The sequence below is a fragment of the Haliotis asinina genome, chromosome 14 (genome assembly GCF_037392515.1).
Source record: "Haliotis asinina isolate JCU_RB_2024 chromosome 14, JCU_Hal_asi_v2, whole genome shotgun sequence".
NCBI lineage: Eukaryota > Metazoa > Mollusca > Gastropoda > Lepetellida > Haliotidae > Haliotis > Haliotis asinina.
In genome coordinates, this window is record NC_090293.1 from 46,401,195 (window position 1) to 46,416,616 (window position 15,422).

At 44.1% G+C, this 15,422-nt stretch overlaps 1 protein-coding gene across 1 annotated transcript in view; it reads right to left on the reverse strand.

Annotated features, from left to right (window-relative positions):
- Positions 1–15,422, reverse strand: part of LOC137260832 (protocadherin Fat 4-like) — a 65,603-nt gene that overhangs the window by 25,387 nt on the left and 24,794 nt on the right. Inside the window, exons 19-34 of the mRNA XM_067798392.1 lie at positions 14,888–15,083; positions 13,712–14,132; positions 12,788–12,981; positions 11,576–11,812; positions 11,167–11,414; positions 10,436–10,619; positions 9,527–9,938; positions 8,659–8,852; positions 7,767–8,003; positions 6,292–6,536; positions 4,619–4,799; positions 3,681–4,092; positions 2,098–2,291; positions 1,242–1,484; positions 538–782; positions 113–299 (exon numbers count right to left, since the gene is read on the reverse strand). Coding sequence (XP_067654493.1) covers positions 113–299; positions 538–782; positions 1,242–1,484; positions 2,098–2,291; positions 3,681–4,092; positions 4,619–4,799; positions 6,292–6,536; positions 7,767–8,003; positions 8,659–8,852; positions 9,527–9,938; positions 10,436–10,619; positions 11,167–11,414; positions 11,576–11,812; positions 12,788–12,981; positions 13,712–14,132; positions 14,888–15,083 — 4,030 coding nt within the window. The remainder of the gene's footprint in view (positions 1–112; positions 300–537; positions 783–1,241; positions 1,485–2,097; positions 2,292–3,680; positions 4,093–4,618; positions 4,800–6,291; positions 6,537–7,766; positions 8,004–8,658; positions 8,853–9,526; positions 9,939–10,435; positions 10,620–11,166; positions 11,415–11,575; positions 11,813–12,787; positions 12,982–13,711; positions 14,133–14,887; positions 15,084–15,422) is intronic.

Sequence of the window (15,422 nt, forward strand, 5' to 3'; positions counted from 1 at the left end):
TATGTATTGTTTGCCATTACGGGACCACTCAACAATCATCAACCACCTGTCTTTCACATGTCTCAACAACCACTACGAAGGGACAACCTTGTTCAGAGTAACTCACACATACCATCAGTCACTGACGTAATCTCGTATATAACGTCACCATCTGCTCCTGCGTCATCATCGACGGCCGTGACCTTGACAACATCAGAGCCAGCAGGTGTGTCCTCGGGCAGAGTGAGGTCAGGGAAACTACCAGAAATGAACACCTGCGGAGTTGTCCACACGGGACTGTGCTCGTTCTGAGGCTGGATCTGGAATGAGTGAGTGAGTGAATGAGCATGGCTTTACGCCGCTTTTAGCATTATTCATGTGGGTAATCGAACCCGGACCTTCGGCGTGTCGAGCGAACGTTTTTACCACTACCCCATCGCCCTCTAAAGTTTCGAAACAACTTGAACTTGAACCGGAATTATACTTCAGATATTCTTGTATATGGTGTACGACATGTTGTAGCCAGATTGTGGCACAACCGAAAGAATTCTCATTTACCTGAGCTATGATTGTGACAGCGCCGGTTTTGGCAGCTTCAGTTGTGGGCTGGTCGACGGCGCCTAACGTCACGATGTAGGGAACAGAAGTGTCGATACTCTCGTAGTCGATGGTGGAACTGGCAGCATGTACCTCCAGTCCCACCAGACTGAAGTAGTTCAGGTCGTCACCGTCAGTGATGGATAGGACAAAATTTCCGTTGTCGCCGGTGTCATTGTCGTAACATGACAATGTGGCTACCAACCCTGAACAAAAAATACTGAGGATTATTGGCATGAATAATTTCTTTTCGTTTTGTGAAAAAAGCAACTTCCACAGGCTTACTAGGAGGATTGGATTTACAAGTGGATTTTCTACTGGACACAAGTAGCAAAGCAGTGATGAAAATAATATAAATGAAGTACTACAAATCAGTGATGATACAATCAGAGACCCGTGAAGGTCCGGGTCAAAATAGATCTGTAGCAACCCATGCTTGACATAAAAGACGACAAACGGGATCGGGTGGTCAGGCCCGCTGGTCAGGCTCGCTGGTCAGGCTCGCTGACCTGTTGCGCACATCGATGCTCGTGCTGTTGATTACTAGATTGTCTGGTCCAGACTCGTTATTTACAGACCGCCGCCATATAGCTGGAATAATGAGTGCGGCGTAAAACTATGCTCACTCACTCACAACCAGTGAGGACACAATCTGTGATTAATACCGTCCGGCTCCCCTTCAGTAATGTTGATTTTGAACACAGTCTGTGAACATTCTGGGGCGTTGTCGTTGACGTCCAACACACTGATGTTGAGATTCACACTGCTGCTGTGTCCCGCAAGGTCAGTTACGGTTAAGGTCAGGTCATCAAGGAAGGCAACTCCGTTACTTCCGTCTCTATCTATCCGAGCCTTGACCTTCAGTTCGCCTGTTGACGAGTCAATCTCAACATACTGACTGTGAGAACCTGTCAGAAAGAAGCGATTCACTTAAGGTGGCCTGTGTATTCGACGTACACAAAACCGTGAGGACCCGGGTTAGAAATGGTCTTCAGCAACCCATCCTCGTGGTATGAGGTGTCTAACGGGATCGGGTAGTCAGGCTTGCTGACTTGGTTGACATATGCCATCTTATCCCAGTTGCGAAGATCGATACTCTTACTGTTGATCAATGGAGTCCCGTTTCGATTATTAATTTTACAAATGGCTGCCACAAAGCTGGAATATCGCTGTGTGCGGTGTAAAACTGAACTCACTCACTCACACATACAAAAACAAAACAATCTGTACAAGTGAAGGTTTCTGTCGCCCATGATCAGTGAAGGATACATGCATACAACGAATGAATCCATTATTTTAAGCTACAAAAATAACCCAAAAGATTTCGTAACTGTAATTCTTATTTCAAAAGAGTTCAAGGTCTTTTGGAAGCCATTACATCTGCGACTTTCTTTTCGCATTTATAAACACGATTCATAAACACGCCTGTTCACCTGACTAATGTGCTAAAGAAACAAACAAATCCGATATAATACTGAGTTAAATAAATATATTCGTGGCTACATCGTCCTCTATACGAACCGCTGACGGCATAGCCCAAGGTGTCGAGTTCGTCCTTGTCGATGACACCGTACACGCCTCCTATCACTGTCCTAAGCGGAAGTTCTTCCGGTATTGATACAGAACTGTGAAGTGTCACTTCCGGTGCATTGTCATTGACGTCTGTGACGTTGATTGTCAAAGATACGTTGACTTCATGAACGCCGTCAGAAGCGCTAGAACATTGATATTGATACTTGCTCAGACGGAACACTCAGTAATGGAATAGAATGTTACTCATACGAATACAAAACATAGGGCAACATATAATGTAAAACATCGTTTGTTTACTGCTTTATTAGATCTATATCCCGACGGCCTCGACGGAGTTGACGAGATCGAGTTGCGTGGATCGACGCACATGCTGTTGATCGCTGGTTTGTCTAGCCCAGGCTAGATTATTTATAGACAGTCACCTAATGTCCCTGCGGCGTAAAACTAAACTCACTCACTCACTGTGTTGTCGAACCTGGACTCCCATCCTTGTTGCTGACACGATATTTTGGTGATTACTCAATGCAGTTAGCTCTTCATGCTAGCAAAACTGGTTATTATAGTGAGTGAGTACGGTTTTAAGCCTCGTTCAGCAATATTCCAGCAACATCACGACAGGAGCCACCAGAAATGGGCTTCAAACAATGTACCCATGTGGGGAATCGAACCCGGGTCTTCGGTGTGACGAGGGGACACCTAATCTACTAGAAGACCCTACCGCGGTATGTGAATTTAACCTGGATCACCATGGTATGAAAATCTATAGAACACTGCTTCTAACCAGAATCCATGGTGCCGCTATGACTTAAAGACTTCCAGCGTTGTGTGCAATCAATTGAAGAGGCCGTATCCAGATAAAGTTAAAATGTGAGCTGGAGAAAGGGGTTTTCAGTTCTCATTCCAGTCACAAACGATCAAATTTAGACGGTCTTAGGTGACGATACCATATCAGTCTCATCAAGGTTATCCATGATATCTGGACGACCATCATGGGGCAAGTAAGTCTCGCTAGGCGGTACTAAGCTGGTTCCCGGTTTCCTCTGGGTGCGCCAACGTTCGATATGCAAGACGGGACCGAGCTTACTTCCGGTACCGGCTTTCCGGTGACAAGCGTAATACTATATTCATCTAGTTCAAAACTGCGTGACCGCCAAGTTTACTAGACTGGACCAAGTGTGCAACCATGTTTGGTTGTCACAGCCGCAATAGTTGGCGAATTTGGGGATGGTTAGATCGGAAGTTTGTTAGTCCTACAAGAATCGGTCGTTACTGTCAACTGACAACCATGAGACCATTCGAAAAGGTATGAAAAGTTATTTGTCACCGGAAGTACAAAGGTCCCTCGAAGTGTCGTGACCTACTTACCGGCCCTATAAGCTTGCCACCCATACTACAAACTTGTAATAACAAATGCGGTCCTGCTTCGACTATCCACTTGGTATTGATAATATATACTATTCATTGAGGTAAAATAGCAGGACATCCTTTAAAAGCATCAGAACATCAGTATTGCCTGAATATCACGTTGCCTACGACATCGTTCACCCTCGAAGTCTGACAGTCTTATCTACCTGATCACAACGGTATGACATCTGACAGATTCAAAGTCTAAAATGCCGGTCGTTGTCACAGACGTCCCGTCGAAGCTAAACAAATCAGCGCCTTCTGTCACTGATGACGTCACGGTGTCAAGGTCGATGTCCTTGACCTCAAGGGTGAACACAACGTCACCAATAGCTGTGTCTTCGGGTATGTCACGGTGAAAGACTGACGTCCAGATGGTAGGAGGATTGTCATTGGTGTTGGTCACGTGGATAGTCTGTGTGGCCTGGGTTGACCTTTCGCCCCCGTCTTTCGCCGTGATGATGACTTCATATCTACCTGTTCCCCCTGTCTGTATGTCGGCGTCGGGTGTGGTAGTCATCCACAGGGAGCCAACGACAGGGTCGACGAGGAACAGACTAGAGGCGCCGCTGCCTTCGGCTGAAAGGAAAACCTGAAAATGACTTCACGTCACAGAACGCGTTAGATGTGGCAGAAATAAACGTTTAATTTTTACTGATATTTACAAGTAAGAATTGTTATGGGGTTCAAATCTATGACAGGAACCATTGAAATCAAGAACCCTTCGGCTCAGATAAATCAGATCAACATATCCTCTCTGATATCGGCTAAAAATATTTCAGTTCATCTAAATTTCTGTCTTGCACAGAAAGAGAGCATGCAATGCCATAACTGATAATAGTGATTGTTCGTTTCATCCACAAGTGATCAGATCGCGCCCCTATGCTCTACACATTATACAGACACTCAGTTTCAACCCGGTGCGAAGATTATATTATATAAACACAACACTCCACTTCCATCAATTAAACAACATAACAATTGTTGACAACTTCTAAAAGTTAAAATCTGTGTTCTTCTTTAGAAAATCAAAACAATTAAAACCCCTGATTTATATTATACTGTCTGAAAAAGTATTCCATATGGACTCAGAGAAAAGATTTACCCGTCGTAGCTGATGTAATATGATATGTGACTTTTCCATGGTCACCGTCGTCATCGTCGGTGGCGTTGTAGATCATGATGCTTGTTGTCAATGGTGCTTCGGATATTGTTACATCCGGGAATTGACCTCCCGCAGGCGAAGGTGACACCCATGTCGGGTCGAACTCGTTGACCGGTAATATCTATAATTTAAAATGCGTATCATCACTCGCATTGACTTTATTTTGTTAATGGTATCATGAATCGTATTGACTGGTTGTATTAATTCCGTGATGTAATGTTGATATCGATGAAGGTATCATGAATTGTATTGACTGATTGTATTGACGTTGAGATAAAATATTCATATCAATGAAAGGCGCTGACTGATTGTATAGACTGTGTGACATAGTGTTAATATCGATGATTGTATCACGAATGATATTGTCATTTATATTAACTTCGTTATGTAATCTTCATATCGATGAAGGTATCATGAATTGTATTGACTGGTTTTATTGATCCCGTAACATAATCTTCAAATCGATTATTGTATCTGGAATTGTATTGACATTATTGGCCTCATGAAATAATGCTGAAATCGAGGATTGTATCATGAATTGTATTGATATTTGTATTGACTCTTTGTGATATAATGTTCAAATCGAGGATTGTATCATGAACTGTATTGATTTTTGTATTGACTCTTTGTGATATAATGTTCAAATCGAGGATTGTATCATGAATTAATATTGTATTGACATTTGTATCGACCTTGTGAAATAATATGCATATCGATGACTGTATCATAGATTGTATTGGCTGACCGTATTGATTTCGTGACAAAATGTTTCGTGACATAAAATCTTTTACATATTATTATTATTAATAACAATTGTATGTACATTATGCATGATACGTACCATACCCTATATAGTAGTAAGGCAGATAGCCTAGTGGTTAAAGCGTTCGCTGGTCACGCCTAAGACTAGACTTCGATTCCCCAACATGGGTAAATGTGGATCCCATTTCAGGTGTCACTCGCCGTGTAATATTGCTAAAGAGGCGTAAAACTACATTCACTCACTCACTATGTCATAAAGATGAAGTGAGGTAATCTAGGGGTTGATAGCATGAGCTATGGTGGTGAACAGGGGCAACAGATTGGTCAGGTCAAACATGTGAGTGGTCAAAGCACTCACTCACTCGCTCAGTTGTAAGGTGATCATGTCATATACTTTCCTTAATACGATGAAGGAGTGAGCGAGTGAGTGTAGTTCTACGCCGCATTCGGTAATATTCCAGCTATATGGCGGCGGTAAAACGGTGAAGGAAAATGGACTATTTACATACCAGCACTTGACTTCATCAGTATGTAGTTCTTGAAATTCTAAATTCTATCACTGCCTAGCCCACGACAAGGATTAGTGGCATCTCTCTAACCTACACGGAAAAGGCGCATAAAAGCGCTAATTTCCTACCATGCTACCTACATTGTATACCAAGGCGTAATGAATTAATCCATACGGGGTTGGATCCAGCAAATCAGGGGTTTCCCTCTACGAAGTATTCCTACTGCTACAGGTAGCGTCAAATCCGGAATTATACTTCATATATTCTTGCACATGGTGTACGACATGTTGTTGCCACATGTTGTAGCCAGATTGTGGCACAACCGAAAGAATTCCCTTTTACCTGAGCTATGATTGTGACAGCGCCAGTTTTGGCAGCTTCAGTTGTGGGCTGGTCGACGGCGCCTAACGTCACGATGTAGGGAACAGAAGTGTCGATACTCTCGTAGTCGATGGTGGAACTGGCCGCATGTATCTCCAGTCCCACCAGACTGAAGTAGTTCAGGTCGTCACCGTCAGTGATGGATAGGACAAAATTTCCGTTGTCGCCAGTGTCGTTGTCGTAACATGACAACGTGGCTACCAACCCTGAACAAAAATAATACAGAGAATTAATGGCGGGAATGTTTTCGTTTCGTCTGTAATTACAAAAAACGTATTAAAAGTTTTAATTTGAAACGAAAAACGGCACAGTTCAAAAGTGCTGGATGCGTTTGCCGTAGCAGTGTGACGTTGCTGCCATCCCTAAAACAACATGGTTGAGAGTGAAGAAGTAAGTGTGATTGATGTTGATGGATCCCAGTCTAACGGTAAATGTATCCGACTATTCAGCGAGCGAAAGTTTAGATAATGGAGACGTTGAGCGTGATGGTGACGACGTAGCACGACCCCGACGTCGTTTTTCAAGGCTCTCAGACCAATCTCTTTCAAACTGTTCCGTACAGTTTGATTGAATATTCTCTGAAGTCCGGGCACCCTGCCTGCTTTGCTCACCGTGGCAGTACGATCACGCAACTGTAGTACCCGGTTGTACCGATATTTGGCTGCAGTGGTAACTGGAGGTCTGCCTGTAGAGGGACGGTCATTTGTTATACCTGTTTGGTTGCAAAGAGCTGCAAACCCTGATATCCTGCTCAGACTAAAATTCAGAAGCCTCAGAGGCTGGCAACAGAAGATTGATAATATCCAGCATGCATTAATATTCTTTCATCGGCAATGTTCCGTGTCGCAGAGTCAAGGCGTGAATACAAATACAAATTTCACATGCGTTTTTTTTTATAGAATAGTATAGTTATGATACTTGGTAACAGAACTGGCCTTCAGGAAGCCATGCTTGTTGTGACAGGTGGTCAGGGTCGCTGACTTGGTTGGCATATGTCATTATATCCTACCTGTGTAGATCGAAGTTCATGTTGTTGATCACTGGACTGTCTGGTCCAGATTCGATTATTTACAGACAATTGTATTTCTGCTGCCAACAAGGCGTGAATAGATAACCTGTACCGACATGGTCCCACTTGCACAATGACGATTGATTATATGCCTCAAGAGGCCGTGGGGTAGCCTTAATTTTATGGCGTTCGCTCCTCAAGCCGAAGACCAGGGTTCGATTCCCCACATGGAACACTTTCTGGTGTTCCCTCGCGTGATATTCCTGGCGTTTCTTTATGGCGGCGTAAAACATCACTCACTCACGCATATGCCTTAAATATATGGCCGTCGCCGACGTCAAAGGTCGCTTTGTTCATGTAGGCCCCTGCCATAAAGCGAGTCAACACAGTCACAATTCCGTTGACTATGCCATGAGTGGTGTCTTACCATCCGGTTCCCCTTCGGTGATGTTGACTTTGAAAACCGTCTGTGTACACTCGGGGGCGTTGTCGTTGATGTCCAACACAGTGACGTTCAAGTTGACGCTTGAACTGTGACCTGCAAGATCTGTGACGGTCAAGGTCAGGTCATCAAGGAAGGTAACTCCATTATCTCTGTCGATTCTGGCCTTGACTTTAAGTTTTCCCGTATTTGGATCTATTTCAATGTACTGGTCGTCCGTCCCTGAAACACAAACGCTAAGTCAGCTAATCTGCTGTCATCAAAATATCACGAGGGTGTGGGGTAGCCAAGTGGGTTAAGCGTTTGCTCTACCTGGGTTTGAACCGTGAAGTTACGGGTTAGAATTGATCTTCATTAACCTATGAGGCGACTAACGGGATCGTGGGGTCAGACTCGCTGACATGGTTGACACATGTTATCTGTTCCAAATTGCGCAGATCGATGCTCATGTTGTTGGTCACTGGACTGTCTGGTCCAGGTTCGATTATTTACAGACCGGCGCCATACAACTGGAATATTCTTGAATGCGGCGTAAAACTAAACTCACTCACTCAACTGCGCAGATCGTAGCTCATATTGTTGATCACCGAAGTCACTGATTGGTCCAGACAGACCGCCGTCATATAGCTCTCCAGTTGTCGAGTGACGCATTAAACAACATTCAGGGAGCAATAATAACTGATCACGTGATTAGTGGGAATAACAGGCAGTCAAACAGGCAATAGGGGTTTGGTTTAAGACGATACCTTAAGGGTGACAATATAAACATCCCCGATAGAAAATAAAGATATATAACAAAATGACATTGTGCACCGTGTATACATTGTGTATTACAATTCCAAACACGGACGTGTCCAGTTCAAGTCGTGATACCCACCACTGAGAGCGTAAGTCAGGCTGTCCACTTCGTCTTCATCTATGGCGTCAAACAGTCCGCCAATGATGGTTCCAACGGGTTGTTCCTCCGGTATGGACACCCCACCGTGTAACGTCACTTCCGGTGTTTGGTCGTTGCTGTCGGTGACGTTGACGGTCAGTGTGACGTTAACGTCATGAACACCATCTGATACACTATAAGATATAATATGTAAGTGAGTTTTATTTTTACGCCGCTTTCAGCAATATTACGGCGTGGAACACCAGAAATAGGCTTCATATGTGTACCCATCTGGGGCACTGAACCAAGACATAATAAGAGACGCTTATGGTTGTGCATTGTGATACATGCGTGCGTGTGTATGTGTAGCTACAAGTGTGGACAGGTCGTAAAGTTACGAACGCTTTATAGATCGAGGTCCAGTTCCATTCAGCCCCTTCCCTGCTGTAATCCCGGCCCGATACCCCATCAAATCTCCAGCAGAGGGCTTTCAGAATTACAAGCGCGACCTTGTTATCAAAGGTGATAACAAGTATCATCTGTAAACGTCTTTAGATTTGGCGCGGCCGGGAAATCGAACCAACGACCTTCACCTCCTGGCAGACGGTCCATCCACAACAAGATGACTGTGCATACGCTTTGTATCTTTATGAGCTAAGGCCCAAAATCATGGCAAGCAAAGATTGCTGTGGAATCTTAAAAGGACCCCTAAGGCCCTACAAGAATCCACTAATAAGTTTTAAAATTAGATTCAAACCAATCACTGAGACGTGACAAGCATACGTGCTATGTTCGACGCTATTCCATCACCCTCTTTAAAGTTCCAAATTTATTAAATCGATCACCTGATAAAGGTTGTGTTATCTACCTGATCACAACGGTATGACATCTGACAGATTCAAAGTCTAAAATGCCGGTCGTTGTCACAGACGTCCCGTCGAAGCTAAACAAATCAGTGCCCTCTGTCACTGATGACGTCACGGTGTCAAGGTCGATGTCCTTGACCTCAAGGGTGAACACAACGTCGCCAACAGCTGTCGATTCGATCATATCTTTTGCATACGATGACGCCCAGATTGTAGGGGGGTTGTCATTGGTGTTGGTCAGGTGGATAGTCTGTGTGGCCTGGATTGACCTGTGACCCCCGTCTGTCGCTGATATGATGACGTCATATCTGCTTGTTCCTCCTGTTTGTGTGTCGGCGTCGGGGGCGGCCGTCATCCAAAGGGAGCCAACGACAGGGTCGACGAGGAACAGACTAGAGGCGTCGCTGCCTTCGGCTACATATAATATGGACCATTATAGCGATAGTAATGTTATAAGTTTTTCATCAGAAATATGTTTCATAAAACTGCAAAAAAACACACACAAAAATAAAACCAAAACAAAATATACAATCACATTCAGACCAGTTTAAATCAAAACGTCGTATCAAATATTGTGTCATTAAATGTGAGGCCACACGTTTCACTCCTTGATTTTGGCCTTCACGGTACTTATGGCAAGCGTTTCATGCAACCATTTTCAAGACAATTTTTTTAACCTAAAACATTTTCGTCTCCTTTGATTTGTCATCGGACATTATTTTCTCTTGAGCATGATTGTACTTAAATGTCTCTCGGCCATTTTAAATATTCAGAATTCAACCTTATAGCTGGTCGATCATTCGTTAGAACACCTTGTTTTAACATGGTCATTAACGGTTAAAGTATCTGTTACGTTTCTTCTTTGTTTCAGTATATGTCAGTTGAGTAATGATTTGGTAAAGCGAACCTACCGGTTGTGGCTGAAACAATGCTGAAGTTGACGATTCCATGCACACCGTCATCGTCGTCGGAGACGTCGTATGTGACCAAGCTGCTTGTTGGGGCAGGTGTCTCGGGGATGGTCAGGTCCGGAAAAAAACCAGCAGTGGGCACGGGGGATACCCAGGTGGGATCAAATTCGTTTGCTGGACCGATCTGCCAAATACACATTTACATAAAATGACAAAGCAATAACTGGACTAACGGATTCGGTTGGTCAGCAGTGTTTGCCCTTAACCCCGAAGAGGTTCTGATCAGAAAGTATATTTTAAGCCCTATATTTTAGCTACACTGTAGGTATAACGACCTGCAACAAAACAAAAGCTGTTGGTTGACAAATGTCCCAATTGCGTAATCGATGTTCATGCTGCTGGTCACTGGTGTCTGGTCCATATTATTATAATCGCAATATCGCCGTTGGAATATTGATGAGTGCGACGTAAAACTAAACTCAGTCACGTACAGGATACTGTGTAACACACTATGGTTCACTACCATTAGGGGCGCTGGGGTAGAATAGTGGTTAAAGCGTTAGCTTGTCACGGCGAAGACTCGGGTTCGATTCCCTACATGGACACAATGTGTTCAGCCCTTTTCAAGTGTCCCCCGTTGTGATGTTACTGAAATCTTGCAAAAAGCGATGTAATAGCAAACTCAGTCAGTCAGTCATCACTATCACAGTTTGGATATAATAGTTATTTACGTGAACTACGACGACGGTCGATCCAGTTCGACTACCGCCGTCTGTTGGTTTATCCACCGCCTGTATAGAAAGAATGTACGTGTAGTTGTTCACTGCGGGAGTCTCGTAGTCAATCATCGAACTGTCGCCTTTCAGAACGAGGCCGTCCAGCCTGAACTCGCTGCCATCGTTACCGGAAGTTATAGACACGTTAAAGGCGGCGTTGTCTCCAACGTCGACGTCGTCCACCACAAACGTCACCAAGTCAACTGGTAGTGTAACAGAAACGTTCATATTATATGTGTATGTGAATCTTCGAGGCCTCTCAAAGTTCATGTGGTTATTGTCACAGGGAGACTTCTAGGCCATCAGCACATAATATACTGAGAGAGGGAAATAGAGGATCACAATCAACCAATCAATCAATCACCTTCCGCTGTTCCACCTTCTGCAACGTATACAACATGGACATCTTGGGCAAACTTTGGAGCGTTGTCGTTGATGTCTGTGATGGTGAAGGCCAAGCTAGCGTCAGCAGTAAGTCCCACCGAGTCCTCAACGTGTAGTGTCAGAGTGTCCAGAACGGCCTTGACCTCTCTGTCCAGCCGCTGCGCTACGGTCAGTTGTCCAGTGGTAGAATCAAGACTGAAGTACCCTGCGTCAGACCCTAGGAAGGAGGAGACTAAGCTAATTGCTTTAATCATTAAAGGGGACACTTTTCTCGGAAACTTTGAGGAGCGGCCGGGTAGTCCAGTTGTTGAAGCGTTCGTTCCTACAACGAAGACCCGGGTTCGATTCCTAACATGGGTACAATATGTGAAGCTTATTTCTGGTGTCATCCGCGGCAATATTGCTGAAGTATTGCTAATATCGGCCTAAAACTAAAAAAGGTCACTAACTCACTCACCCTTCCAATTAATACGACTGGAAGTAGAAGCTGCAACTAAACTGGCATGTGTGACACACAGTAACTGACGTTTTACGCCGCGGCTGGGACACAAGAAATGGTCAGACACATTTTAAGCATGTGTGGAATCGACCCGGGTCTTTGGCGTGACGAACAAAAGCGTTGACTACTTAGCTACCCTACTCCCCTTATGAAACACAGACAGACTTCATATTATCATTACCAGAATCTGCACTTATTCTCTCTCATGTGTCACGGTACGCAACGAAAAATCATTGCATCCTTATCGTACTTCACAATGTCATACTATTTGTCTCTTTTTTCCAAACTAATAGGGGCGGTGGGGTAACCTAGTGGTTAAAGCGTACGCTCGTCACGCCGAAAGCTAGAAACATACTTATCTAGGCTGCGACCCAACCCACCTACTCCCTTGCACATCCGGGTTAGAATAGGTCTTCAGCAACCCGTGCTTGCCACAAAACGCGGCAATGCTTGAAGTAAGAGGAGATTAACGGGATCGGGTGGTCAGGCTTGCTGACTTGGTTGACACATGTCATCGGTTTCCAGTTGCGCACATCGATGTTCATGTTGTTGATCACTGGATTCTCTGGTCCACGATTATTTACAGACCTCCGCCATATAGCTGGAATAGTGCTGAGTGCGACGTAAAACTAAACTCACTCACTCACTCAGTCCCAACATGGTTACGTCATGGTCATTCATCATTTTCCTCACCCGTTAGAGTGTAGATGAGGCTGTCATTCTTGTCCTTATCGATGACGTCATACGCCCAGCTGAGTTTGCTTCCGATGGTAAGCTCTTCTGGTATAGTGAGCGGATCATGCACAGTAATGACAGGTTGTTCGTCAATGACGTCAGTGACGTTGATCGTCATGGTAACGTTGTCGCCATGGGTACCGTCCGACGCCCTGGATAAAAAGCAACGAAAAGACAACTAAAAAATCTCTGAAATGCTAACTACATCTTCAGTAATACTTTAAAAATTCCGCACATGCCCATCATCATCATCATCATCATCATCATCATCATCATCATCATCATCACAACAGTCCATATGGTAACTCGACTAAAACGCGTAAAGATTCGGGTTAGAATTGGTCTATATAAGCAATCCCTGCTAGTTATACGACGCGACTAGCGGAATAGGATGGTCATGCTCGCCTGATCGTAGATCCATTTTGTAGATAGATGCTAATGCTGTTGATCACTGGATAATCTGGTCCAGGCTTAATCATTTACAGTCCGCCTCCATATAACTGGAATATTGCTGAGTGCAGCATAAAAAAAAAAAAAAACAAACATCACAGCAGCTTGAAATCAAGAATAATCTGAATGAATAAATGATGATTGAATCCGATTTCCAGATCGGGGACATCCTCAACTTGAAGTTTGTATGAACAAGGAAGGAACGTCAACGAAAGTTGGAACTCCAAAGTTCTTTGGCATGCCAACAAAAATAGAAAATAAGTTTGATATCTGTGTTGTTTAACGCCACACTCAGCAATCGTCCACTTATATAGCGGCGGTTTGTAAATAATCGAGTCTGAACCAGACAATCCAGTGATCAACAGCATGATGAAGAAAACAAGGAGTGAAACAACACACACTAAGGAACCCGCTGCAGCCCTTCGAACTTACTGTATGACCAAGGAATAGCATCTCTCCTGTTCATAGTCCAGCTGCAGCAACGTTACGACAGTCACACCCGTGGTGCCAAACACGTCGCTGTGGCCTCGTACAATGGAGTAGGTAATAGCATCACCATCAACGTCTGTGGCGGCGGCGAAAGTGTGTATCACCGTACCCACCGGCGTTGTTTCCGCAACGTCGACTCTGTGGTCAGCAGACGTAAAAACTGGGGCGTTGTCGTTGACGTTGTCGAGTATGATTTTGAGCGTTGCTGACGTCTCCTTGTAGGGGTTGCCACCATCTCTGGCTGTGAGAATGAGGTCGTAGTACATCTCCCCTGTTGTGATATCTCGGTCAAGGTTACCGGCAGTTCGTAGCGTTCCAGTGACCGGGTTTAAGGCGAACAGATCTATGGCGCTTGCTCCAGTGTCTGGAGGACCGAGTAAATTAGTTTATGATGAGTGAGTGAGTGATATTAACGTTGGATAGCTTCCAAGATTATTAACTGCGGGAGTTGATTTATCGTTTAGCGCCGCACTAAGCTATAATCCAGCTGTGTGTGAGCTATCTAGGATTAAGCAATTTCACAATAAGGATCTACCTGTCTGTGAGTCTCTCAGTAAATGATTTAAGGTCAATGAATGAACATAGGAAATCTTGACATTCAGGACATCGAATATATTTCCATCAGAGAAATGTCAATTGTATGTGATCTACAATATACAGTTTTGAGACATGTCATGTTATCTTTCAAACAGATCAACAATGAACTTTGGATGCATCCTTCGTTTGCAAAATTTATTGCTTTCGATGAAACCTTGTTCATCATAGTGGGAAACAACGATAATATGAGAATTCGAACTCGAACTATCAGTCATGCGATCAAACACTTTAACCACGAGACCATACGTACTCAGGATACACCAGTGTTCAATGTACTTCTGCATTAATGTGTCACATGCATTTATAACCGTAGAGAAAACGCTGAAACGGACAATGACTTAAATATTTCCATACACATTGCATATATTCCTAAGCAAATAATCCGGTGTCGCAAAAATGTCAAGGATGTAACCGTTTCTACAGAAACGTCTTGAAGTAATCGTAAATTTTAATCTTGTTCTTTAATAGTCCCTGGAAGAAATAATGTGAATTTTCTTTTCAGACTCAGTATATTTTGATTACTTGTAACTGCGGATGTGATGGTATAGGTGACGTCTCCGTCGACTCCGTGGTCGTTATCAGTCGCCTGCAGCGTGAGAAGACCTGATCCCACGGTGACGTTCTCCATAATGTTGAGGTCAGGGAGGGCGCCGCCGGACACGGACTTGACCACACGGGCTGCTGTCCACACGGGGGCGTGCTCGTTCACTGGTAATATCTGAAGGCATATAGTTTCCATGGTAACGTGTAATGAGGTTTATGGATATCATTTAAAAGCACGAATTCTCCTCAGTTTTGCTGTGTGTGTTGGACATCAGAAACCGTGAACGGAACGTTCAGTTGACCGTAATTCGCCGTTTAGAGTTGGGCACAACAGGAACCTAGGTTTTTCACACTGTTGCTTCGATTACGTTTCAAGGTTTGTCAGCCCTATTCCCATGCTACACCTCGGGGGTCTGCATCACTTTGGGGTTCGTCTAATATTATGCTGACCCCGCAAGATATAACTGGAATATTGACCACAGCTCCTTAAAACCATACTCACTCAAACGACCTC